This window comes from Agelaius phoeniceus, chromosome Z, assembly GCF_051311805.1.
Source record: "Agelaius phoeniceus isolate bAgePho1 chromosome Z, bAgePho1.hap1, whole genome shotgun sequence".
Lineage (NCBI taxonomy): Eukaryota > Metazoa > Chordata > Aves > Passeriformes > Icteridae > Agelaius > Agelaius phoeniceus.
The window spans coordinates 86,214,373-86,238,006 of NC_135303.1; the positions used below are offsets into that span (position 1 = coordinate 86,214,373).

The 23,634-nt window shown below is 59.0% G+C and overlaps 9 protein-coding genes across 21 annotated transcripts in view; 1 reads left to right on the top strand and 8 right to left on the bottom strand.

Annotated features, from left to right (window-relative positions):
• LOC129133239 (ubiquitin-associated protein 2) overlaps nucleotides 1–23,634 on the top strand; it is a 284,552-nt gene that overhangs the window by 84,658 nt on the left and 176,260 nt on the right. The gene's annotated exons all lie outside the window — the stretch shown is intronic.
• LOC143692128 (interferon-like) lies at nucleotides 801–1,373 on the bottom strand. The gene has a single exon (XM_077171688.1). The coding sequence runs from the start codon at nucleotides 1,371–1,373 to the stop codon at nucleotides 801–803; it is 573 nt and encodes a 190-aa protein (XP_077027803.1).
• On the bottom strand, nucleotides 3,779–4,351 carry LOC143692142 (interferon-like). Its single transcript, XM_077171707.1, has one exon. It carries the CDS (start codon nucleotides 4,349–4,351, stop codon nucleotides 3,779–3,781), a length of 573 nt encoding a protein of 190 aa, XP_077027822.1.
• LOC143692143 (interferon-like) lies at nucleotides 6,757–7,329 on the bottom strand. The gene has a single exon (XM_077171708.1). It carries the CDS (start codon nucleotides 7,327–7,329, stop codon nucleotides 6,757–6,759), a length of 573 nt encoding a protein of 190 aa, XP_077027823.1.
• On the bottom strand, nucleotides 9,735–10,307 carry LOC143692144 (interferon-like). Its single transcript, XM_077171709.1, has one exon. The coding sequence runs from the start codon at nucleotides 10,305–10,307 to the stop codon at nucleotides 9,735–9,737; it is 573 nt and encodes a 190-aa protein (XP_077027824.1).
• Nucleotides 12,713–13,285, bottom strand: LOC143692145 (interferon-like). Its single transcript, XM_077171710.1, has one exon. The coding sequence runs from the start codon at nucleotides 13,283–13,285 to the stop codon at nucleotides 12,713–12,715; it is 573 nt and encodes a 190-aa protein (XP_077027825.1).
• On the bottom strand, nucleotides 15,695–16,267 carry LOC143692151 (interferon-like). Its single transcript, XM_077171719.1, has one exon. The coding sequence runs from the start codon at nucleotides 16,265–16,267 to the stop codon at nucleotides 15,695–15,697; it is 573 nt and encodes a 190-aa protein (XP_077027834.1).
• On the bottom strand, nucleotides 18,673–19,245 carry LOC143692152 (interferon-like). The gene has a single exon (XM_077171720.1). It carries the CDS (start codon nucleotides 19,243–19,245, stop codon nucleotides 18,673–18,675), a length of 573 nt encoding a protein of 190 aa, XP_077027835.1.
• On the bottom strand, nucleotides 21,655–22,227 carry LOC143692149 (interferon-like). The gene has a single exon (XM_077171717.1). The coding sequence runs from the start codon at nucleotides 22,225–22,227 to the stop codon at nucleotides 21,655–21,657; it is 573 nt and encodes a 190-aa protein (XP_077027832.1).

A 23,634-nucleotide genomic window follows, 5' to 3' on the forward strand; every position in this document is an offset into this window, starting at 1 on the left:
AGACTATGTTAAGGCCAATGGAAAAGCAAGAGGTGATTGGGAACAGGGAGCATGGCATTCCAAAGTGCAAAATCACCATTCCTGGCAGTTTTGGTGCTGTTCTATGCTTAGGGCTCCACAGCAGTGGTGGAGAGGGGCAAGGAAAGGGACCTGGTGTGCCTGGCTTTGTGCAAAGTGCTTGACGGTGTCCCGCATGACGTCGTTGTCTGTGAGTCAGAGGGCCATGGATTGGATGGATGGATGGATGGAGCAAGGTATGGATAAAGCAGATGAGGTGCAGCGGTGCTCTTGAGCAGCCTTTGGGTGTTTTTCTTTTTGTGCTTCCATGGTGTTGGCCAAAGGCTGGCAGTGCTTTTGCACAGGGGCTGCTGCTTGGGCAGGCGGCGTTGAGAAGAGGGGTCGGGGGCTGTTTGCAGCAGGGCTTGGAGTAGGCGTTGGGCGGAGATGGCTTTCCCCTGGCGCAAAGAGTGCTTGCAGTGCTCGAGAGAGGAGAGGCAGTGGCAAGTGTTTTGTCATAAGTCTTTATTTGGACTGGCATAAATAAGTGAAGAGGTAGAAAAAATAAATACGTGAATAAATAGAGAAATGAAATAAATAAGTCAATAAATAAGTCAATAAATAAGTGGAGAAGGTCTTTTGTCCATATCAGTATGAGCAGCGGAATCGCTGGAGACGCAGCGGTTGAAGGCTGCGGGTGCCGTGCGGTTGTTGCGGGCCTGTGTGCGGTCCCAGGTGAGAGGAGGCGTGGGGTTGGAGGTGGGTTTGGGGCGTCGGTGTGGCTGGGCGGGTGGGCGTTGGCGCTAGCGGCGCATGGCGCGTGTGAGGTTGTGGAGGTGCAGTAGAGAGGCACGAGCTTCGAGGCGGACGTGGTCCCAGGCGCAGGCGCTGTGGTTGTGGGCGTGCAGGAAGAGGTGGATGTCCCTGAAGTACTTGTTGATGGCGAGCAGCGGGTTGCGTGGTCCTTTGAAGGGCGTGGCGTTGTCGGGGAGGCATTGCTCCAGGTGGTGGATGTGGTGCTGCAGCTTGTTGAGGAGGTGGTTGCGAGCCTGGCCGGGCCAGTGCTGGCGGGTGCTGTTGGAGCTGAGGGTGTGGAAGAGGTGCTGCAGGATGCGCAGGGCGGTGGCGGCGGCTTGGTGGGGCTGCAGGTTGTGGTGGAGCAGGCTGGCGGGGAAGAAGGGCGGCTCTGGCAGGTGGCAGGGCTGCGTGTGGCCGACAGCCATGTCCTGGAGGAGGCGGAGAGCGTCGCCGGGGAAGGTGTCCTCGTGTGTCCAGAGGTGTTGGCAGGCCAGGGTGCCGGCCAGAGCGGTGAGGAGGAGCAGGAGGGCCGGGGCGGCGTGCGGCAGGCGTGGCTGTGTGGCTGTGGGCGCAAGCATGGTGAGTCTCTGTGGGTGCTGTTGGGTGCTGTTGGGCAGGAGGAGCCTGGTGAGGCTGGCTGGTGCTGCTGGTGGCTGTGCTTGGGGTGGCTCTGGGTGCGCGGCTTTGTATGCGAGGCCGCTTTCCCTTCATCGCTTTCCGATTGTCCGCAGTTTCTGCCTGTACTTTCCAGTCTGTACTGGTGGCTGTGTAGGTTTTGGGGAAGTGTTTGGTCGGGGTGTCCGTGGTCGGGGATTGTGGTGGCAGCGGCGTGCCGGCCTTGCGAAAGCTGTGTCTCGGAGGCGTCGTTGTCAGGTGTGGCGGAGTGGGCTCTTGGCTGTTGCCCTTCACCTGCCGGGCCAGCTGCGCGGTCCGTGCTGTGCTGCTGAGTCTCTCTTTGTGGCCAAGCATGCTTTCCACCCGCAAAGCCCTGCTGGTGGCTGTGGTGACTTTTCCTTTCACTTGGTGGCTTGCCTTTATTTTCATCTTAGCCGCTGTTTTCCTTTTGTGGTTGCAAGGCATGTGCGGTGATGTCAGTGGGCGGGGGCTGGCGTTTCCCCTGCTGGGGTCAATGCCCAGAGGCAGTGGCAGTGTTCAAGGGGCTGTGTGTGCACGTGGGCCTTGGAGGCCTGAGTGTGTCCTTGCACAGAGGCAGGGGCTCCAGCTGCTGTGTTTGGGAGGAGCCATCAACGAGGCAGGTGAGGAAGGCGGCGCAAGGGAGGGGCTTTGCTCTTCCTGTCGTGCTTGCTCCGCTGGCTGTGGCCCTGGAGCAAGGGTCCGGTTTGGAGATGCGTGGCCCAGTGGATGAGGCAGCCGCAGGGCCAAAGAGGACTGTCCCCCGTGAAAGCAATGGGGTTGTGTTTTGGGATTGCCAGAGCCCTCGCCTGCAAGAGCGTGTCCTGTTCAGGGCTCGTTGGTCCGTGCGAGGTGTGGCGTCCTTGGAGGGGATGGCTCTGAAGAGGCACGGGGGTCTAGAGGACATCACGTGGGAGCAAGAGGGCAGGGGCTGGGCTTCTGTGGCTGGAGTAGCGAAGGTTTGCCAGCAGTTTCAGATGCCTTTCCAAAAGCGCAGAAAAGCTGGGGATCGCTGAGGAGGAATGTGGGCTGTGCAGAGATGTGCAAGGGGACGATTGCCATGGCCTCGTGGAGAAATGGTTGGATGGTTGCTAGGAGCACAGCATGGGCTTTGAAGGTTGGAGACTTTTGGGGCAAAGAGGCTGTGGAGGGGAGCGGATGTTTGTAGCCTTGTGCGTCAGCGATCTCCAGGCATGCCGCTGAAGTCGCGCGTGGCAAGTGCTGGGAGCCCCGCCTGAAGAATGGAGATCCCCAGGCCACTGTAGGGCCGGGTCAACTTTGAGACCATGTTAGCAACTTGAACTTAGTGTCCGAGTGCATGGCACGTGAAGAGGTTAATGCCTGAGTCGTGAGGGAACTTTCAGATGGAGTTGCTAGGCCGCAGTGCATCGTTTTTGAAAGCTGGTGTCTGTCAGTCCAAATGCCCAAGAAGCGGTAGAAGGGAAGTATAAGCCCCGTTTTTAGAAAGGGAAAAGGAGAAGAGTGTGGGAAGTACGGAGCATTCAGGCTGAGCTGTGTGTGAGGCAAGAAGATGAGGCTGCTTCTCCGGGAGACTATGTTAAGGCCAATGGAAAAGCAAGAGGTGATTGGGAACAGGGAGCATGGCATTCCAAAGTGCAAAATCACCATTCCTGGCAGTTTTGGTGCTGTTCTATGCTTAGGGCTCCACAGCAGTGGTGGAGAGGGGCAAGGAAAGGGACCTGGTGTGCCTGGCTTTGTGCAAAGTGCTTGACGGTGTCCCGCATGACGTCGTTGTCTGTGAGTCAGAGGGCCATGGATTGGATGGATGGATGGATGGAGCAAGGTGTGGATAAAGCAGATGAGGTGCAGCGGTGCTCTTGAGCAGCCTTTGGGTGTTTTTCTTTTTGTGCTTCCATGGTGTTGGCCAAAGGCTGGCAGTGCTTTTGCACAGGGGCTGCTGCTTGGGCAGGCGGCGTTGAGAAGAGGGGTCGGGGGCTGTTTGCAGCAGGGCTTGGAGTAGGCGTTGGGCGGAGATGGCTTTCCCCTGGCGCAAAGAGTGCTTGCAGTGCTCGAGAGAGGAGAGGCAGTGGCAAGTGTTTTGTCATAAGTCTTTATTTGGACTGGCATAAATAAGTGAAGAGGTAGAAAAAATAAATACGTGAATAAATAGAGAAATGAAATAAATAAGTCAATAAATAAGTCAATAAATAAGTGGAGAAGGTCTTTTGTCCATATCAGTATGAGCAGCGGAATCGCTGGAGACGCAGCGGTTGAAGGCTGCGGGTGCCGTGCGGTTGTTGCGGGCCTGTGTGCGGTCCCAGGTGAGAGGAGGCGTGGGGTTGGAGGTGGGTTTGGGGCGTCGGTGTGGCTGGGCGGGTGGGCGTTGGCGCTAGCGGCGCATGGCGCGTGTGAGGTTGTGGAGGTGCAGTAGAGAGGCACGAGCTTCGAGGCGGACGTGGTCCCAGGCGCAGGCGCTGTGGTTGTGGGCGTGCAGGAAGAGGTGGATGTCCCTGAAGTACTTGTTGATGGCGAGCAGCGGGTTGCGTGGTCCTTTGAAGGGCGTGGCGTTGTCGGGGAGGCATTGCTCCAGGTGGTGGATGTGGTGCTGCAGCTTGTTGAGGAGGTGGTTGCGAGCCTGGCCGGGCCAGTGCTGGCGGGTGCTGTTGGAGCTGAGGGTGTGGAAGAGGTGCTGCAGGATGCGCAGGGCGGTGGCGGCGGCTTGGTGGGGCTGCAGGTTGTGGTGGATCAGGCTGGCGGGGAAGAAGGGCGGCTCTGGCAGGTGGCAGGGCTGCGTGTGGCCGACAGCCATGTCCTGGAGGAGGCGGAGAGCGTCGCCGGGGAAGGTGTCCTCGTGTGTCCAGAGGTGTTGGCAGGCCAGGGTGCCGGCCAGAGCGGTGAGGAGGAGCAGGAGGGCCGGGGCGGCGTGCGGCAGGCGTGGCTGTGTGGCTGTGGGCGCAAGCATGGTGAGTCTCTGTGGGTGCTGTTGGGTGCTGTTGGGCAGGAGGAGCCTGGTGAGGCTGGCTGGTGCTGCTGGTGGCTGTGCTTGGGGTGGCTCCGGGTGCGCGGCTTTGTATGCGAGGCCGCTTTCCCTTCATCGCTTTCCGATTGTCCGCAGTTTCTGCCTGTACTTTCCAGTCTGTACTGGTGGCTGTGTAGGTTTTGGGGAAGTGTTTGGTCGGGGTGTCCGTGGTCGGGGATTGTGGTGGCAGCGGCGTGCCGGCCTTGCGAAAGCTGTGTCTCGGAGGCGTCATTGTCAGGTGTGGCGGAGTGGGCTCTTGGCTGTTGCCCTTCACCTGCCGGGCCAGCTGCGCGGTCCGTGCTGTGCTGCTGAGTCTCTCTTTGTGGCCAAGCATGCTTTCCACCCGCAAAGCCCTGCTGGTGGCTGTGGTGACTTTTCCTTTCACTTGGTGGCTTGCCTTTATTTTCATCTTAGCCGCTGTTTTCCTTTTGTGGTTGCAAGGCATGTGCGGTGATGTCAGTGGGCGGGGGCTGGCGTTTCCCCTGCTGGGGTCAATGCCCAGAGGCAGTGGCAGTGTTCAAGGGGCTGTGTGTGCACGTGGGCCTTGGAGGCCTGAGTGTGTCCTTGCACAGAGGCAGGGGCTCCAGCTGCTGTGTTTGGGAGGAGCCATCAACGAGGCAGGTGAGGAAGGCGGCGCAAGGGAGGGGCTTTGCTCTTCCTGTCGTGCTTGCTCCGCTGGCTGTGGCCCTGGAGCAAGGGTCCGGTTTGGAGATGCGTGGCCCAGTGGATGAGGCAGCCGCAGGGCCAAAGAGGACTGTCCCCCGTGAAAGCAATGGGGTTGTGTTTTGGGATTGCCAGAGCCCTCGCCTGCAAGAGCGTGTCCTGTTCAGGGCTCGTTGGTCCGTGCGAGGTGTGGCGTCCTTGGAGGGGATGGCTCTGAAGAGGCACGGGGGTCTAGAGGACATCACGTGGGAGCAAGAGGGCAGGGGCTGGGCTTCTGTGGCTGGAGTAGCGAAGGTTTGCCAGCAGTTTCAGATGCCTTTCCAAAAGCGCAGAAAAGCTGGGGATCGCTGAGGAGGAATGTGGGCTGTGCAGAGATGTGCAAGGGGACGATTGCCATGGCCTCGTGGAGAAATGGTTGGATGGTTGCTAGGAGCACAGCATGGGCTTTGAAGGTTGGAGACTTTTGGGGCAAAGAGGCTGTGGAGGGGAGCGGATGTTTGTAGCCTTGTGCGTCAGCGATCTCCAGGCATGCCGCTGAAGTCGCGCGTGGCAAGTGCTGGGAGCCCCGCCTGAAGAATGGAGATCCCCAGGCCACTGTAGGGCCGGGTCAACTTTGAGACCATGTTAGCAACTTGAACTTAGTGTCCGAGTGCATGGCACGTGAAGAGGTTAATGCCTGAGTCGTGAGGGAACTTTCAGATGGAGTTGCTAGGCCGCAGTGCATCGTTTTTGAAAGCTGGTGTCTGTCAGTCCAAATGCCCAAGAAGCGGTAGAAGGGAAGTATAAGCCCCGTTTTTAGAAAGGGAAAAGGAGAAGAGTGTGGGAAGTACGGAGCATTCAGGCTGAGCTGTGTGTGAGGCAAGAAGATGAGGCTGCTTCTCCGGGAGACTATGTTAAGGCCAATGGAAAAGCAAGAGGTGATTGGGAACAGGGAGCATGGCATTCCAAAGTGCAAAATCACCATTCCTGGCAGTTTTGGTGCTGTTCTATGCTTAGGGCTCCACAGCAGTGGTGGAGAGGGGCAAGGAAAGGGACCTGGTGTGCCTGGCTTTGTGCAAAGTGCTTGACGGTGTCCCGCATGACGTCGTTGTCTGTGAGTCAGAGGGCCATGGATTGGATGGATGGATGGATGGAGCAAGGTGTGGATAAAGCAGATGAGGTGCAGCGGTGCTCTTGAGCAGCCTTTGGGTGTTTTTCTTTTTGTGCTTCCATGGTGTTGGCCAAAGGCTGGCAGTGCTTTTGCACAGGGGCTGCTGCTTGGGCAGGCGGCGTTGAGAAGAGGGGTCGGGGGCTGTTTGCAGCAGGGCTTGGAGTAGGCGTTGGGCGGAGATGGCTTTCCCCTGGCGCAAAGAGTGCTTGCAGTGCTCGAGAGAGGAGAGGCAGTGGCAAGTGTTTTGTCATAAGTCTTTATTTGGACTGGCATAAATAAGTGAAGAGGTAGAAAAAATAAATACGTGAATAAATAGAGAAATGAAATAAATAAGTCAATAAATAAGTCAATAAATAAGTGGAGAAGGTCTTTTGTCCATATCAGTATGAGCAGCGGAATCGCTGGAGACGCAGCGGTTGAAGGCTGCGGGTGCCGTGCGGTTGTTGCGGGCCTGTGTGCGGTCCCAGGTGAGAGGAGGCGTGGGGTTGGAGGTGGGTTTGGGGCGTCGGTGTGGCTGGGCGGGTGGGCGTTGGCGCTAGCGGCGCATGGCGCGTGTGAGGTTGTGGAGGTGCAGTAGAGAGGCACGAGCTTCGAGGCGGACGTGGTCCCAGGCGCAGGCGCTGTGGTTGTGGGCGTGCAGGAAGAGGTGGATGTCCCTGAAGTACTTGTTGATGGCGAGCAGCGGGTTGCGTGGTCCTTTGAAGGGCGTGGCGTTGTCGGGGAGGCATTGCTCCAGGTGGTGGATGTGGTGCTGCAGCTTGTTGAGGAGGTGGTTGCGAGCCTGGCCGGGCCAGTGCTGGCGGGTGCTGTTGGAGCTGAGGGTGTGGAAGAGGTGCTGCAGGATGCGCAGGGCGGTGGCGGCGGCTTGGTGGGGCTGCAGGTTGTGGTGGATCAGGCTGGCGGGGAAGAAGGGCGGCTCTGGCAGGTGGCAGGGCTGCGTGTGGCCGACAGCCATGTCCTGGAGGAGGCGGAGAGCGTCGCCGGGGAAGGTGTCCTCGTGTGTCCAGAGGTGTTGGCAGGCCAGGGTGCCGGCCAGAGCGGTGAGGAGGAGCAGGAGGGCCGGGGCGGCGTGCGGCAGGCGTGGCTGTGTGGCTGTGGGCGCAAGCATGGTGAGTCTCTGTGGGTGCTGTTGGGTGCTGCTGGGCAGGAGGAGCCTGGTGAGGCTGGCTGGTGCTGCTGGTGGCTGTGCTTGGGGTGGCTCCGGGTGCGCGGCTTTGTATGCGAGGCCGCTTTCCCTTCATCGCTTTCCGATTGTCCGCAGTTTCTGCCTGTACTTTCCAGTCTGTACTGGTGGCTGTGTAGGTTTTGGGGAAGTGTTTGGTCGGGGTGTCCGTGGTCGGGGATTGTGGTGGCAGCGGCGTGCCGGCCTTGCGAAAGCTGTGTCTCGGAGGCGTCGTTGTCAGGTGTGGCGGAGTGGGCTCTTGGCTGTTGCCCTTCACCTGCCGGGCCAGCTGCGCGGTCCGTGCTGTGCTGCTGAGTCTCTCTTTGTGGCCAAGCATGCTTTCCACCCGCAAAGCCCTGCTGGTGGCTGTGGTGACTTTTCCTTTCACTTGGTGGCTTGCCTTTATTTTCATCTTAGCCGCTGTTTTCCTTTTGTGGTTGCAAGGCATGTGCGGTGATGTCAGTGGGCGGGGGCTGGCGTTTCCCCTGCTGGGGTCAATGCCCAGAGGCAGTGGCAGTGTTCAAGGGGCTGTGTGTGCACGTGGGCCTTGGAGGCCTGAGTGTGTCCTTGCACAGAGGCAGGGGCTCCAGCTGCTGTGTTTGGGAGGAGCCATCAACGAGGCAGGTGAGGAAGGCGGCGCAAGGGAGGGGCTTTGCTCTTCCTGTCGTGCTTGCTCCGCTGGCTGTGGCCCTGGAGCAAGGGTCCGGTTTGGAGATGCGTGGCCCAGTGGATGAGGCAGCCGCAGGGCCAAAGAGGACTGTCCCCCGTGAAAGCAATGGGGTTGTGTTTTGGGATTGCCAGAGCCCTCGCCTGCAAGAGCGTGTCCTGTTCAGGGCTCGTTGGTCCGTGCGAGGTGTGGCGTCCTTGGAGGGGATGGCTCTGAAGAGGCACGGGGGTCTAGAGGACATCACGTGGGAGCAAGAGGGCAGGGGCTGGGCTTCTGTGGCTGGAGTAGCGAAGGTTTGCCAGCAGTTTCAGATGCCTTTCCAAAAGCGCAGAAAAGCTGGGGATCGCTGAGGAGGAATGTGGGCTGTGCAGAGATGTGCAAGGGGACGATTGCCATGGCCTCGTGGAGAAATGGTTGGATGGTTGCTAGGAGCACAGCATGGGCTTTGAAGGTTGGAGACTTTTGGGGCAAAGAGGCTGTGGAGGGGAGCGGATGTTTGTAGCCTTGTGCGTCAGCGATCTCCAGGCATGCCGCTGAAGTCGCGCGTGGCAAGTGCTGGGAGCCCCGCCTGAAGAATGGAGATCCCCAGGCCACTGTAGGGCCGGGTCAACTTTGAGACCATGTTAGCAACTTGAACTTAGTGTCCGAGTGCATGGCACGTGAAGAGGTTAATGCCTGAGTCGTGAGGGAACTTTCAGATGGAGTTGCTAGGCCGCAGTGCATCGTTTTTGAAAGCTGGTGTCTGTCAGTCCAAATGCCCAAGAAGCGGTAGAAGGGAAGTATAAGCCCCGTTTTTAGAAAGGGAAAAGGAGAAGAGTGTGGGAAGTACGGAGCATTCAGGCTGAGCTGTGTGTGAGGCAAGAAGATGAGGCTGCTTCTCCGGGAGACTATGTTAAGGCCAATGGAAAAGCAAGAGGTGATTGGGAACAGGGAGCATGGCATTCCAAAGTGCAAAATCACCATTCCTGGCAGTTTTGGTGCTGTTCTATGCTTAGGGCTCCACAGCAGTGGTGGAGAGGGGCAAGGAAAGGGACCTGGTGTGCCTGGCTTTGTGCAAAGTGCTTGACGGTGTCCCGCATGACGTCGTTGTCTGTGAGTCAGAGGGCCATGGATTGGATGGATGGATGGATGGAGCAAGGTGTGGATAAAGCAGATGAGGTGCAGCGGTGCTCTTGAGCAGCCTTTGGGTGTTTTTCTTTTTGTGCTTCCATGGTGTTGGCCAAAGGCTGGCAGTGCTTTTGCACAGGGGCTGCTGCTTGGGCAGGCGGCGTTGAGAAGAGGGGTCGGGGGCTGTTTGCAGCAGGGCTTGGAGTAGGCGTTGGGCGGAGATGGCTTTCCCCTGGCGCAAAGAGTGCTTGCAGTGCTCGAGAGAGGAGAGGCAGTGGCAAGTGTTTTGTCATAAGTCTTTATTTGGACTGGCATAAATAAGTGAAGAGGTAGAAAAAATAAATACGTGAATAAATAGAGAAATGAAATAAATAAGTCAATAAATAAGTCAATAAATAAGTGGAGAAGGTCTTTTGTCCATATCAGTATGAGCAGCGGAATCGCTGGAGACGCAGCGGTTGAAGGCTGCGGGTGCCGTGCGGTTGTTGCGGGCCTGTGTGCGGTCCCAGGTGAGAGGAGGCGTGGGGTTGGAGGTGGGTTTGGGGCGTCGGTGTGGCTGGGCGGGTGGGCGTTGGCGCTAGCGGCGCATGGCGCGTGTGAGGTTGTGGAGGTGCAGTAGAGAGGCACGAGCTTCGAGGCGGACGTGGTCCCAGGCGCAGGCGCTGTGGTTGTGGGCGTGCAGGAAGAGGTGGATGTCCCTGAAGTACTTGTTGATGGCGAGCAGCGGGTTGCGTGGTCCTTTGAAGGGCGTGGCGTTGTCGGGGAGGCATTGCTCCAGGTGGTGGATGTGGTGCTGCAGCTTGTTGAGGAGGTGGTTGCGAGCCTGGCCGGGCCAGTGCTGGCGGGTGCTGTTGGAGCTGAGGGTGTGGAAGAGGTGCTGCAGGATGCGCAGGGCGGTGGCGGCGGCTTGGTGGGGCTGCAGGTTGTGGTGGATCAGGCTGGCGGGGAAGAAGGGCGGCTCTGGCAGGTGGCAGGGCTGCGTGTGGCCGACAGCCATGTCCTGGAGGAGGCGGAGAGCGTCGCCGGGGAAGGTGTCCTCGTGTGTCCAGAGGTGTTGGCAGGCCAGGGTGCCGGCCAGAGCGGTGAGGAGGAGCAGGAGGGCCGGGGCGGCGTGCGGCAGGCGTGGCTGTGTGGCTGTGGGCGCAAGCATGGTGAGTCTCTGTGGGTGCTGTTGGGTGCTGTTGGGCAGGAGGAGCCTGGTGAGGCTGGCTGGTGCTGCTGGTGGCTGTGCTTGGGGTGGCTCCGGGTGCGCGGCTTTGTATGCGAGGCCGCTTTCCCTTCATCGCTTTCCGATTGTCCGCAGTTTCTGCCTGTACTTTCCAGTCTGTACTGGTGGCTGTGTAGGTTTTGGGGAAGTGTTTGGTCGGGGTGTCCGTGGTCGGGGATTGTGGTGGCAGCGGCGTGCCGGCCTTGCGAAAGCTGTGTCTCGGAGGCGTCGTTGTCAGGTGTGGCGGAGTGGGCTCTTGGCTGTTGCCCTTCACCTGCCGGGCCAGCTGCGCGGTCCGTGCTGTGCTGCTGAGTCTCTCTTTGTGGCCAAGCATGCTTTCCACCCGCAAAGCCCTGCTGGTGGCTGTGGTGACTTTTCCTTTCACTTGGTGGCTTGCCTTTATTTTCATCTTAGCCGCTGTTTTCCTTTTGTGGTTGCAAGGCATGTGCGGTGATGTCAGTGGGCGGGGGCTGGCGTTTCCCCTGCTGGGGTCAATGCCCAGAGGCAGTGGCAGTGTTCAAGGGGCTGTGTGTGCACGTGGGCCTTGGAGGCCTGAGTGTGTCCTTGCACAGAGGCAGGGGCTCCAGCTGCTGTGTTTGGGAGGAGCCATCAACGAGGCAGGTGAGGAAGGCGGCGCAAGGGAGGGGCTTTGCTCTTCCTGTCGTGCTTGCTCCGCTGGCTGTGGCCCTGGAGCAAGGGTCCGGTTTGGAGATGCGTGGCCCAGTGGATGAGGCAGCCGCAGGGCCAAAGAGGACTGTCCCCCGTGAAAGCAATGGGGTTGTGTTTTGGGATTGCCAGAGCCCTCGCCTGCAAGAGCGTGTCCTGTTCAGGGCTCGTTGGTCCGTGCGAGGTGTGGCGTCCTTGGAGGGGATGGCTCTGAAGAGGCACGGGGGTCTAGAGGACATCACGTGGGAGCAAGAGGGCAGGGGCTGGGCTTCTGTGGCTGGAGTAGCGAAGGTTTGCCAGCAGTTTCAGATGCCTTTCCAAAAGCGCAGAAAAGCTGGGGATCGCTGAGGAGGAATGTGGGCTGTGCAGAGATGTGCAAGGGGACGATTGCCATGGCCTCGTGGAGAAATGGTTGGATGGTTGCTAGGAGCACAGCATGGGCTTTGAAGGTTGGAGACTTTTGGGGCAAAGAGGCTGTGGAGGGGAGCGGATGTTTGTAGCCTTGTGCGTCAGCGATCTCCAGGCATGCCGCTGAAGTCGCGCGTGGCAAGTGCTGGGAGCCCCGCCTGAAGAATGGAGATCCCCAGGCCACTGTAGGGCCGGGTCAACTTTGAGACCATGTTAGCAACTTGAACTTAGTGTCCGAGTGCATGGCACGTGAAGAGGTTAATGCCTGAGTCGTGAGGGAACTTTCAGATGGAGTTGCTAGGCCGCAGTGCATCGTTTTTGAAAGCTGGTGTCTGTCAGTCCAAATGCCCAAGAAGGGGTAGAAGGGAAGTATAAGCCCCGTTTTTAGAAAGGGAAAAGGAGAAGAGTGTGGGAAGTACGGAGCATTCAGGCTGAGCTGTGTGTGAGGCAAGAAGATGAGGCTGCTTCTCCGGGAGACTATGTTAAGGCCAATGGAAAAGCAAGAGGTGATTGGGAACAGGGAGCATGGCATTCCAAAGTGCAAAATCACCATTCCTGGCAGTTTTGGTGCTGTTCTATGCTTAGGGCTCCACAGCAGTGGTGGAGAGGGGCAAGGAAAGGGACCTGGTGTGCCTGGCTTTGTGCAAAGTGCTTGACGGTGTCCCGCATGACGTCGTTGTCTGTGAGTCAGAGGGCCATGGATTGGATGGATGGATGGATGGAGCAAGGTGTGGATAAAGCAGATGAGGTGCAGCGGTGCTCTTGAGCAGCCTTTGGGTGTTTTTCTTTTTGTGCTTCCATGGTGTTGGCCAAAGGCTGGCAGTGCTTTTGCACAGGGGCTGCTGCTTGGGCAGGCGGCGTTGAGAAGAGGGGTCGGGGGCTGTTTGCAGCAGGGCTTGGAGTAGGCGTTGGGCGGAGATGGCTTTCCCCTGGCGCAAAGAGTGCTTGCAGTGCTCGAGAGAGGAGAGGCAGTGGCAAGTGTTTTGTCATAAGTCTTTATTTGGACTGGCATAAATAAGTGAAGAGGTAGAAAAAATAAATACGTGAATAAATAGAGAAATGAAATAAATAAGTCAATAAATAAGTCAATAAATAAGTGGAGAAGGTCTTTTGTCCATATCAGTATGAGCAGCGGAATCGCTGGAGACGCAGCGGTTGAAGGCTGCGGGTGCCGTGCGGTTGTTGCGGGCCTGTGTGCGGTCCCAGGTGAGAGGAGGCGTGGGGTTGGAGGTGGGTTTGGGGCGTCGGTGTGGCTGGGCGGGTGGGCGTTGGCGCTAGCGGCGCATGGCGCGTGTGAGGTTGTGGAGGTGCAGTAGAGAGGCACGAGCTTCGAGGCGGACGTGGTCCCAGGCGCAGGCGCTGTGGTTGTGGGCGTGCAGGAAGAGGTGGATGTCCCTGAAGTACTTGTTGATGGCGAGCAGCGGGTTGCGTGGTCCTTTGAAGGGCGTGGCGTTGTCGGGGAGGCATTGCTCCAGGTGGTGGATGTGGTGCTGCAGCTTGTTGAGGAGGTGGTTGCGAGCCTGGCCGGGCCAGTGCTGGCGGGTGCTGTTGGAGCTGAGGGTGTGGAAGAGGTGCTGCAGGATGCGCAGGGCGGTGGCGGCGGCTTGGTGGGGCTGCAGGTTGTGGTGGATCAGGCTGGCGGGGAAGAAGGGCGGCTCTGGCAGGTGGCAGGGCTGCGTGTGGCCGACAGCCATGTCCTGGAGGAGGCGGAGAGCGTCGCCGGGGAAGGTGTCCTCGTGTGTCCAGAGGTGTTGGCAGGCCAGGGTGCCGGCCAGAGCGGTGAGGAGGAGCAGGAGGGCCGGGGCGGCGTGCGGCAGGCGTGGCTGTGTGGCTGTGGGCGCAAGCATGGTGAGTCTCTGTGGGTGCTGTTGGGTGCTGCTGGGCAGGAGGAGCCTGGTGAGGCTGGCTGGTGCTGCTGGTGGCTGTGCTTGGGGTGGCTCCGGGTGCGCGGCTTTGTATGCGAGGCCGCTTTCCCTTCATCGCTTTCCGATTGTCCGCAGTTTCTGCCTGTACTTTCCAGTCTGTACTGGTGGCTGTGTAGGTTTTGGGGAAGTGTTTGGTCGGGGTGTCCGTGGTCGGGGATTGTGGTGGCAGCGGCGTGCCGGCCTTGCGAAAGCTGTGTCTCGGAGGCGTCGTTGTCAGGTGTGGCGGAGTGGGCTCTTGGCTGTTGCCCTTCACCTGCCGGGCCAGCTGCGCGGTCCGTGCTGTGCTGCTGAGTCTCTCTTTGTGGCCAAGCATGCTTTCCACCCGCAAAGCCCTGCTGGTGGCTGTGGTGACTTTTCCTTTCACTTGGTGGCTTGCCTTTATTTTCATCTTAGCCGCTGTTTTCCTTTTGTGGTTGCAAGGCATGTGCGGTGATGTCAGTGGGCGGGGGCTGGCGTTTCCCCTGCTGGGGTCAATGCCCAGAGGCAGTGGCAGTGTTCAAGGGGCTGTGTGTGCACGTGGGCCTTGGAGGCCTGAGTGTGTCCTTGCACAGAGGCAGGGGCTCCAGCTGCTGTGTTTGGGAGGAGCCATCAACGAGGCAGGTGAGGAAGGCGGCGCAAGGGAGGGGCTTTGCTCTTCCTGTCGTGCTTGCTCCGCTGGCTGTGGCCCTGGAGCAAGGGTCCGGTTTGGAGATGCGTGGCCCAGTGGATGAGGCAGCCGCAGGGCCAAAGAGGACTGTCCCCCGTGAAAGCAATGGGGTTGTGTTTTGGGATTGCCAGAGCCCTCGCCTGCAAGAGCGTGTCCTGTTCAGGGCTCGTTGGTCCGTGCGAGGTGTGGCGTCCTTGGAGGGGATGGCTCTGAAGAGGCACGGGGGTCTAGAGGACATCACGTGGGAGCAAGAGGGCAGGGGCTGGGCTTCTGTGGCTGGAGTAGCGAAGGTTTGCCAGCAGTTTCAGATGCCTTTCCAAAAGCGCAGAAAAGCTGGGGATCGCTGAGGAGGAATGTGGGCTGTGCAGAGATGTGCAAGGGGACGATTGCCATGGCCTCGTGGAGAAATGGTTGGATGGTTGCTAGGAGCACAGCATGGGCTTTGAAGGTTGGAGACTTTTGGGGCAAAGAGGCTGTGGAGGGGAGCGGATGTTTGTAGCCTTGTGCGTCAGCGATCTCCAGGCATGCCGCTGAAGTCGCGCGTGGCAAGTGCTGGGAGCCCCGCCTGAAGAATGGAGATCCCCAGGCCACTGTAGGGCCGGGTCAACTTTGAGACCATGTTAGCAACTTGAACTTAGTGTCCGAGTGCATGGCACGTGAAGAGGTTAATGCCTGAGTCGTGAGGGAACTTTCAGATGGAGTTGCTAGGCCGCAGTGCATCGTTTTTGAAAGCTGGTGTCTGTCAGTCCAAATGCCCAAGAAGCGGTAGAAGGGAAGTATAAGCCCCGTTTTTAGAAAGGGAAAAGGAGAAGAGTGTGGGAAGTACGGAGCATTCAGGCTGAGCTGTGTGTGAGGCAAGAAGATGAGGCTGCTTCTCCGGGAGACTATGTTAAGGCCAATGGAAAAGCAAGAGGTGATTGGGAACAGGGAGCATGGCATTCCAAAGTGCAAAATCACCATTCCTGGCAGTTTTGGTGCTGTTCTATGCTTAGGGCTCCACAGCAGTGGTGGAGAGGGGCAAGGAAAGGGACCTGGTGTGCCTGGCTTTGTGCAAAGTGCTTGACGGTGTCCCGCATGACGTCGTTGTCTGTGAGTCAGAGGGCCATGGATTGGATGGATGGATGGATGGATGGAGCAAGGTGTGGATAAAGCAGATGAGGTGCAGCGGTGCTCTTGAGCAGCCTTTGGGTGTTTTTCTTTTTGTGCTTCCATGGTGTTGGCCAAAGGCTGGCAGTGCTTTTGCACAGGGGCTGCTGCTTGGGCAGGCGGCGTTGAGAAGAGGGGTCGGGGGCTGTTTGCAGCAGGGCTTGGAGTAGGCGTTGGGCGGAGATGGCTTTCCCCTGGCGCAAAGAGTGCTTGCAGTGCTCGAGAGAGGAGAGGCAGTGGCAAGTGTTTTGTCATAAGTCTTTATTTGGACTGGCATAAATAAGTGAAGAGGTAGAAAAAATAAATACGTGAATAAATAGAGAAATGAAATAAATAAGTCAATAAATAAGTCAATAAATAAGTGGAGAAGGTCTTTTGTCCATATCAGTATGAGCAGCGGAATCGCTGGAGACGCAGCGGTTGAAGGCTGCGGGTGCCGTGCGGTTGTTGCGGGCCTGTGTGCGGTCCCAGGTGAGAGGAGGCGTGGGGTTGGAGGTGGGTTTGGGGCGTCGGTGTGGCTGGGCGGGTGGGCGTTGGCGCTAGCGGCGCATGGCGCGTGTGAGGTTGTGGAGGTGCAGTAGAGAGGCACGAGCTTCGAGGCGGACGTGGTCCCAGGCGCAGGCGCTGTGGTTGTGGGCGTGCAGGAAGAGGTGGATGTCCCTGAAGTACTTGTTGATGGCGAGCAGCGGGTTGCGTGGTCCTTTGAAGGGCGTGGCGTTGTCGGGGAGGCATTGCTCCAGGTGGTGGATGTGGTGCTGCAGCTTGTTGAGGAGGTGGTTGCGAGCCTGGCCGGGCCAGTGCTGGCGGGTGCTGTTGGAGCTGAGGGTGTGGAAGAGGTGCTGCAGGATGCGCAGGGCGGTGGCGGCGGCTTGGTGGGGCTGCAGGTTGTGGTGGATCAGGCTGGCGGGGAAGAAGGGCGGCTCTGGCAGGTGGCAGGGCTGCGTGTGGCCGACAGCCATGTCCTGGAGGAGGCGGAGAGCGTCGCCGGGGAAGGTGTCCTCGTGTGTCCAGAGGTGTTGGCAGGCCAGGGTGCCGGCCAGAGCGGTGAGGAGGAGCAGGAGGGCCGGGGCGGCGTGCGGCAGGCGTGGCTGTGTGGCTGTGGGCGCAAGCATGGTGAGTCTCTGTGGGTGCTGTTGGGTGCTGCTGGGCAGGAGGAGCCTGGTGAGGCTGGCTGGTGCTGCTGGTGGCTGTGCTTGGGGTGGCTCCGGGTGCGCGGCTTTGTATGCGAGGCCGCTTTCCCTTCATCGCTTTCCGATTGTCCGCAGTTTCTGCCTGTACTTTCCAGTCTGTACTGGTGGCTGTGTAGGTTTTGGGGAAGTGTTTGGTCGGGGTGTCCGTGGTCGGGGATTGTGGTGGCAGCGGCGTGCCGGCCTTGCGAAAGCTGTGTCTCGGAGGCGTCGTTGTCAGGTGTGGCGGAGTGGGCTCTTGGCTGTTGCCCTTCACCTGCCGGGCCAGCTACGCGGTCCGTGCTGTGCTGCTGAGTCTCTCTTTGTGGCCAAGCATGCTTTCCACCCGCAAAGCCCTGCTGGTGGCTGTGGTGACTTTTCCTTTCACTTGGTGGCTTGCCTTTATTTTCATCTTAGCCGCTGTTTTCCTTTTGTGGTTGCAAGGCATGTGCGGTGATGTCAGTGGGCGGGGGCTGGCGTTTCCCCTGCTGGGGTCAATGCCCAGAGGCAGTGGCAGTGTTCAAGGGGCTGTGTGTGCACGTGGGCCTTGGAGGCCTGAGTGTGTCCTTGCACAGAGGCAGGGGCTCCAGCTGCTGTGTTTGGGAGGAGCCATCAACGAGGCAGGTGAGGAAGGCGGCGCAAGGGAGGGGCTTTGCTCTTCCTGTCGTGCTTGCTCCGCTGGCTGTGGCCCTGGAGCAAGGGTCCGGTTTGGAGATGCGTGGCCCAGTGGATGAGGCAGCCGCAGGGCCAAAGAGGACTGTCCCCCGTGAAAGCAATGGGGTTGTGTTTTGGGATTGCCAGAGCCCTCGCCTGCAAGAGCGTGTCCTGTTCAGGGCTCGTTGGTCCGTGCGAGGTGTGGCGTCCTTGGAGGGGATGGCTCTGAAGAGGCACGGGGGTCTAGAGGACATCACGTGGGAGCAAGAGGGCAGGGGCTGGGCTTCTGTGGCTGGAGTAGCGAAGGTTTGCCAGCAGTTTCAGATGCCTTTCCAAAAGCGCAGAAAAGCTGGGGATCGCTGAGGAGGAATGTGGGCTGTGCAGAGATGTGCAAGGGGACGATTGCCATGGCCTCGTGGAGAAATGGTTGGATGGTTGCTAGGAGCACAGCATGGGCTTTGAAGGTTGGAGACTTTTGGGGCAAAGAGGCTGTGGAGGGGAGCGGATGTTTGTAGCCTTGTGCGTCAGCGATCTCCAGGCATGCCGCTGAAGTCGCGCGTGGCAGGTGCTGGGAGCCCCGCCTGAAGAATGGAGATCCCCAGGCCACTGTAGGGCCGGGTCAACTTTGAGACCATCTTAGCAACCTGAACTTAGTGTCCGAGTGCATGGCACGTGAAGAGGTTAATGCCTGAGTCGTGAGGGAACTTTCAGATGGAGTTGCTAGGCCACAGTGCATCGTTTTTGAAAGCTGGTGTCTGTCAGTCCAAATGCCCAAGAAGGGGTAGAAGGGAAGTATAAGCCCCGTTTTTAGAAAGGGAAAAGGAGAAGAGTGTGGGAAGTACGGAGCATTCAGGCTGAGCTGTGTGTGAGGCAAGAAGATGAGGCTGCTTCTCCGGGAGACTATGTTAAGGCCAATGGAAAAGCAAGAGGTGATTGGGAACAGGGAGCATGGCATTCCAAAGTGCAAAATCACCATTCCTGGCAGTTTTGGTGCTGTTCTATGCTTAGGGCTCCACAGCAGTGGTGGAGAGGGGCAAGGAAAGGGACCTGGTGTGCCTGGCTTTGTGCAAAGTGCTTGACGGTGTCCCGCATGACGTCGTTGTCTGTGAGTCAGAGGGCCATGGATTGGATGGATGGATGGATGGCGCAAGGTATGGATAAAGCAGATGAGGTGCAGCGGTGCTCTTGAGCAGCCTTTGGGTGTTTTTCTTTTTGTGCTTCCATGGTGTTGGCCAAAGGCTGGCAGTGCTTTTGCACAGGGGCTGCTGCTTGGGCAGGCGGCGTTGAGAAGAGGGGTCGGGGGCTGTTTGCAGCAGGGCTTGGAGTAGGCGTTGGGCGGAGATGGCTTTCCCCTGGCACAAAGAGTGCTTGCAGTGCTCGAGAGAGGAGAGGCAGTGGCAAGTGTTTTGTCATAAGTCTTTATTTGGACTGGCATAAATAAGTGAAGAGGTAGAAAAAATAAATACGTGAATAAATAGAGAAATGAAATAAATAAGTCAATAAATAAGTCAATAAATAAGTGGAGAAGGTCTTTTGTCCATATCAGTATGAGCAGCGGAATCGCTGGAGACGCAGCGGTTGAAGGCTGCGGGTGCCGTGCGGTTGTTGCGGGCCTGTGTGCGGTCCCAGGTGAGAGGAGGCGTGGGGTTGGAGGTGGGTTTGGGGCGTCGGTGTGGCTGGGCGGGTGGGCGTTGGCGCTAGCGGCGCATGGCGCGTGTGAGGTTGTGGAGGTGCAGTAGAGAGGCACGAGCTTCGAGGCGGACGTGGTCCCAGGCGCAGGCGCTGTGGTTGTGGGCGTGCAGGAAGAGGTGGATGTCCCTGAAGTACTTGTTGATGGCGAGCAGCGGGTTGCGTGGTCCTTTGAAGGGCGTGGCGTTGTCGGGGAGGCATTGCTCCAGGTGGTGGATGTGGTGCTGCAGCTTGTTGAGGAGGTGGTTGCGAGCCTGGCCGGGCCAGTGCTGGCGGGTGCTGTTGGAGCTGAGGGTGTGGAAGAGGTGCTGCAGGATGCGCAGGGCGGTGGCGGCGGCTTGGTGGGGCTGCAGGTTGTGGTGGATCAGGCTGGCGGGGAAGAAGGGCGGCTCTGGCAGGTGGCAGGGCTGCGTGTGGCCGACAGCCATGTCCTGGAGGAGGCGGAGAGCGTCGCCGGGGAAGGTGTCCTCGTGTGTCCAGAGGTGTTGGCAGGCCAGGGTGCCGGCCAGAGCGGTGAGGAGGAGCAGGAGGGCCGGGGCGGCGTGCGGCAGGCGTGGCTGTGTGGCTGTGGGCGCAAGCATGGTGAGTCTCTGTGGGTGCTGTTGGGTGCTGCTGGGCAGGAGGAGCCTGGTGAGGCTGGCTGGTGCTGCTGGTGGCTGTGCTTGGGGTGGCTCCGGGTGCGCGGCTTTGTATGCGAGGCCGCTTTCCCTTCATCGCTTTCCGATTGTCCGCAGTTTCTGCCTGTACTTTCCAGTCTGTACTGGTGGCTGTGTAGGTTTTGGGGAAGTGTTTGGTCGGGGTGTCCGTGGTCGGGGATTGTGGTGGCAGCGGCGTGCCGGCCTTGCGAAAGCTGTGTCTCGGAGGCGTCGTTGTCAGGTGTGGCGGAGTGGGCTCTTGGCTGTTGCCCTTCACCTGCCGGGCCAGCTGCGCGGTCCGTGCTGTGCTGCTGAGTCTCTCTTTGTGGCCAAGCATGCTTTCCACCCGCAAAGCCCTGCTGGTGGCTGTGGTGACTTTTCCTTTCACTTGGTGGCTTGCCTTTATTTTCATCTTAGCCGCTGTTTTCCTTTTGTGGTTGCAAGGCATGTGCGGTGATGTCAGTGGGCGGGGGCTGGCGTTTCCCCTGCTGGGGTCAATGCCCAGAGGCAGTGGCAGTGTTCAAGGGGCTGTGTGTGCACGTGGGCCTTGGAGGCCTGAGTGTGTCCTTGCACAGAGGCAGGGGCTCCAGCTGCTGTGTTTGGGAGGAGCCATCAACGAGGCAGGTGAGGAAGGCGGCGCAAGGGAGGGGCTTTGCTCTTCCTGTCGTGCTTGCTCCGCTGGCTGTGGCCCTGGAGCAAGGGTCCGGTTTGGAGATGCGTGGCCCAGTGGATGAGGCAGCCGCAGGGCCAAAGAGGACTGTCCCCCGTGAAAGCAATGGGGTTGTGTTTTGGGATTGCCAGAGCCCTCGCCTGCAAGAGCGTGTCCTGTTCAGGGCTCGTTGGTCCGTGCGAGGTGTGGCGTCCTTGGAGGGGATGGCTCTGAAGAGGCACGGGGGTCTAGAGGACATCACGTGGGAGCAAGAGGGCAGGGGCTGGGCTTCTGTGGCTGGAGTAGCGAAGGTTTGCCAGCAGTTTCAGATGCCTTTCCAAAAGCGCAGAAAAGCTGGGGATCGCTGAGGAGGAATGTGGGCTGTGCAGAGATGTGCAAGGGGACGATTGCCATGGCCTCGTGGAGAAATGGTTGGATGGTTGCTAGGAGCACAGCATGGGCTTTGAAGGTTGGAGACTTTTGGGGCAAAGAGGCTGTGGAGGGGAGCGGATGTTTGTAGCCTTGTGCGTCAGCGATCTCCAGGCATGCCGCTGAAGTCGCGCGTGGCAAGTGCTGGGAGCCCCGCCTGAAGAATGGAGATCCCCAGGCCACTGTAGGGCCGGGTCAACTTTGAGACCATGTTAGCAACTTGAACTTAGTGTCCGAGTGCATGGCACGTGAAGAGGTTAATGCCTGAGTCGTGAGGGAACTTTCAGATGGAGTTGCTAGGCCGCAGTGCATCGTTTTTGAAAGCTGGTGTCTGTCAGTCCAAATGCCCAAGAAGCGGTAGAAGGGAAGTATAAGCCCCGTTTTTAGAAAGGGAAAAGGAGAAGAGTGTGGGAAGTACGGAGCATTCAGGCTGAGCTGTGTGTGAGGCAAGAAGATGAGGCTGCTTCTCCGGGAGACTATGTTAAGGCCAATGGAAAAGCAAGAGGTGATTGGGAACAGGGAGCATGGCATTCCAAAGTGCAAAATCACCATTCCTGGCAGTTTTGGTGCTGTTCTATGCTTAGGGCTCCACAGCAGTGGTGGAGAGGGGCAAGGAAAGGGACCTGGTGTGCCTGGCTTTGTGCAAAGTGCTTGACGGTGTCCCGCATGACGTCGTTGTCTGTGAGTCAGAGGGCCATGGATTGGATGGATGGATGGATGGATGGAGCAAGGTGTGGATAAAGCAGATGAGGTGCAGCGGTGCTCTTGAGCAGCCTTTGGGTGTTTTTCTTTTTGTGCTTCCATGGTGTTGGCCAAAGGCTGGCAGTGCTTTTGCACAGGGGCTGCTGCTTGGGCAGGCGGCGTTGAGAAGAGGGGTCGGGGGCTGTTTGCAGCAGGGCTTGGAGTAGGCGTTGGGCGGAGATGGCTTTCCCCTGGCGCAAAGAGTGCTTGCAGTGCTCGAGAGAGGAGAGGCAGTGGCAAGTGTTTTGTCATAAGTCTTTATTTGGACTGGCATAAATAAGTGAAGAGGTAGAAAAAATAAATACGTGAATAAATAGAGAAATGAAATAAATAAGTCAATAAATAAGTCAATAAATAAGTGGAGAAGGTCTTTTGTCCATATCAGTATGAGCAGCGGAATCGCTGGAGACGCAGCGGTTGAAGGCTGCGGGTGCCGTGCGGTTGTTGCGGGCCTGTGTGCGGTCCCAGGTGAGAGGAGGCGTGGGGTTGGAGGTGGGTTTGGGGCGTCGGTGTGGCTGGGCGGGTGGGCGTTGGCGCTAGCGGCGCATGGCGCGTGTGAGGTTGTGGAGGTGCAGTAGAGAGGCACGAGCTTCGAGGCGGACGTGGTCCCAGGCGCAGGCGCTGTGGTTGTGGGCGTGCAGGAAGAGGTGGATGTCCCTGAAGTACTTGTTGATGGCGAGCAGCGGGTTGCGTGGTCCTTTGAAGGGCGTGGCGTTGTCGGGGAGGCATTGCTCCAGGTGGTGGATGTGGTGCTGCAGCTTGTTGAGGAGGTGGTTGCGAGCCTGGCCGGGCCAGTGCTGGCGGGTGCTGTTGGAGCTGAGGGTGTGGAAGAGGTGCTGCAGGATGCGCAGGGCGGTGGCGGCGGCTTGGTGGGGCTGCAGGTTGTGGTGGATCAGGCTGGCGGGGAAGAAGGGCGGCTCTGGCAGGTGGCAGGGCTGCGTGTGGCCGACAGCCATGTCCTGGAGGAGGCGGAGAGCGTCGCCGGGGAAGGTGTCCTCGTGTGTCCAGAGGTGTTGGCAGGCCAGGGTGCCGGCCAGAGCGGTGAGGAGGAGCAGGAGGGCCGGGGCGGCGTGCGGCAGGCGTGGCTGTGTGGCTGTGGGCGCAAGCATGGTGAGTCTCTGTGGGTGCTGTTGGGTGCTGCTGGGCAGGAGGAGCCTGGTGAGGCTGGCTGGTGCTGCTGGTGGCTGTGCTTGGGGTGGCTCCGGGTGCGCGGCTTTGTATGCGAGGCCGCTTTCCCTTCATCGCTTTCCGATTGTCCGCAGTTTCTGCCTGTACTTTCCAGTCTGTACTGGTGGCTGTGTAGGTTTTGGGGAAGTGTTTGGTCGGGGTGTCCGTGGTCGGGGATTGTGGTGGCAGCGGCGTGCCGGCCTTGCGAAAGCTGTGTCTCGGAGGCGTCGTTGTCAGGTGTGGCGGAGTGGGCTCTTGGCTGTTGCCCTTCACCTGCCGGGCCAGCTGCGCGGTCCGTGCTGTGCTGCTGAGTCTCTCTTTGTGGCCAAGCATGCTTTCCACCCGCAAAGCCCTGCTGGTGGCTGTGGTGACTTTTCCTTTCACTTGGTGGCTTGCCTTTATTTTCATCTTAGCCGCTGTTTTCCTTTTGTGGTTGCAAGGCATGTGCGGTGATGTCAGTGGGCGGGGGCTGGCGTTTCCCCTGCTGGGGTCAATGCCCAGAGGCAGTGGCAGTGTTCAAGGGGCTGTGTGTGCACGTGGGCCTTGGAGGCCTGAGTGTGTCCTTGCACAGAGGCAGGGGCTCCAGCTGCTGTGTTTGGGAGGAGCCATCAACGAGGCAGGTGAGGAAGGCGGCGCAAGGGAGGGGCTTTGCTCTTCCTGTCGTGCTTGCTCCGCTGGCTGTGGCCCTGGAGCAAGGGTCCGGTTTGGAGATGCGTGGCCCAGTGGATGAGGCAGCCGCAGGGCCAAAGAGGACTGTCCCCCGTGAAAGCAATGGGGTTGTGTTTTGGGATTGCCAGAGCCCTCGCCTGCAAGAGCGTGTCCTGTTCAGGGCTCGTTGGTCCGTGCGAGGTGTGGCGTCCTTGGAGGGGATGGCTCTGAAGAGGCACGGGGGTCTAGAGGACATCACGTGGGAGCAAGAGGGCAGGGGCTGGGCTTCTGTGGCTGGAGTAGCGAAGGTTTGCCAGCAGTTTCAGATGCCTTTCCAAAAGCGCAGAAAAGCTGGGGATCGCTGAGGAGGAATGTGGGCTGTGCAGAGATGTGCAAGGGGACGATTGCCATGGCCTCGTGGAGAAATGGTTGGATGGTTGCTAGGAGCACAGCATGGGCTTTGAAGGTTGGAGACTTTTGGGGCAAAGAGGCTGTGGAGGGGAGCGGATGTTTGTAGCCTTGTGCGTCAGCGATCTCCAGGCATGCCGCTGAAGTCGCGCGTGGCAGGTGCTGGGAGCCCCGCCTGAAGAATGGAGATCCCCAGGCCACTGTAGGGCCGGGTCAACTTTGAGACCATCTTAGCAACCTGAACTTAGTGTCCGAGTGCATGGCACGTGAAGAGGTTAATGCCTGAGTCGTGA

Bases quoted from the DNA above. Each gene is read 5' to 3' on its own strand.
- LOC143692143 (XM_077171708.1), bottom strand. From the start codon at position 7,329: ATGCTTGCGCCCACAGCCACACAGCCACGCCTGCCGCACGCCGCCCCG.
- LOC143692149 (XM_077171717.1), bottom strand. From the start codon at position 22,227: ATGCTTGCGCCCACAGCCACACAGCCACGCCTGCCGCACGCCGCCCCG.
- LOC143692128 (XM_077171688.1), bottom strand. From the start codon at position 1,373: ATGCTTGCGCCCACAGCCACACAGCCACGCCTGCCGCACGCCGCCCCG.
- LOC143692151 (XM_077171719.1), bottom strand. From the start codon at position 16,267: ATGCTTGCGCCCACAGCCACACAGCCACGCCTGCCGCACGCCGCCCCG.
- LOC143692142 (XM_077171707.1), bottom strand. From the start codon at position 4,351: ATGCTTGCGCCCACAGCCACACAGCCACGCCTGCCGCACGCCGCCCCG.
- LOC143692144 (XM_077171709.1), bottom strand. From the start codon at position 10,307: ATGCTTGCGCCCACAGCCACACAGCCACGCCTGCCGCACGCCGCCCCG.
- LOC143692145 (XM_077171710.1), bottom strand. From the start codon at position 13,285: ATGCTTGCGCCCACAGCCACACAGCCACGCCTGCCGCACGCCGCCCCG.
- LOC143692152 (XM_077171720.1), bottom strand. From the start codon at position 19,245: ATGCTTGCGCCCACAGCCACACAGCCACGCCTGCCGCACGCCGCCCCG.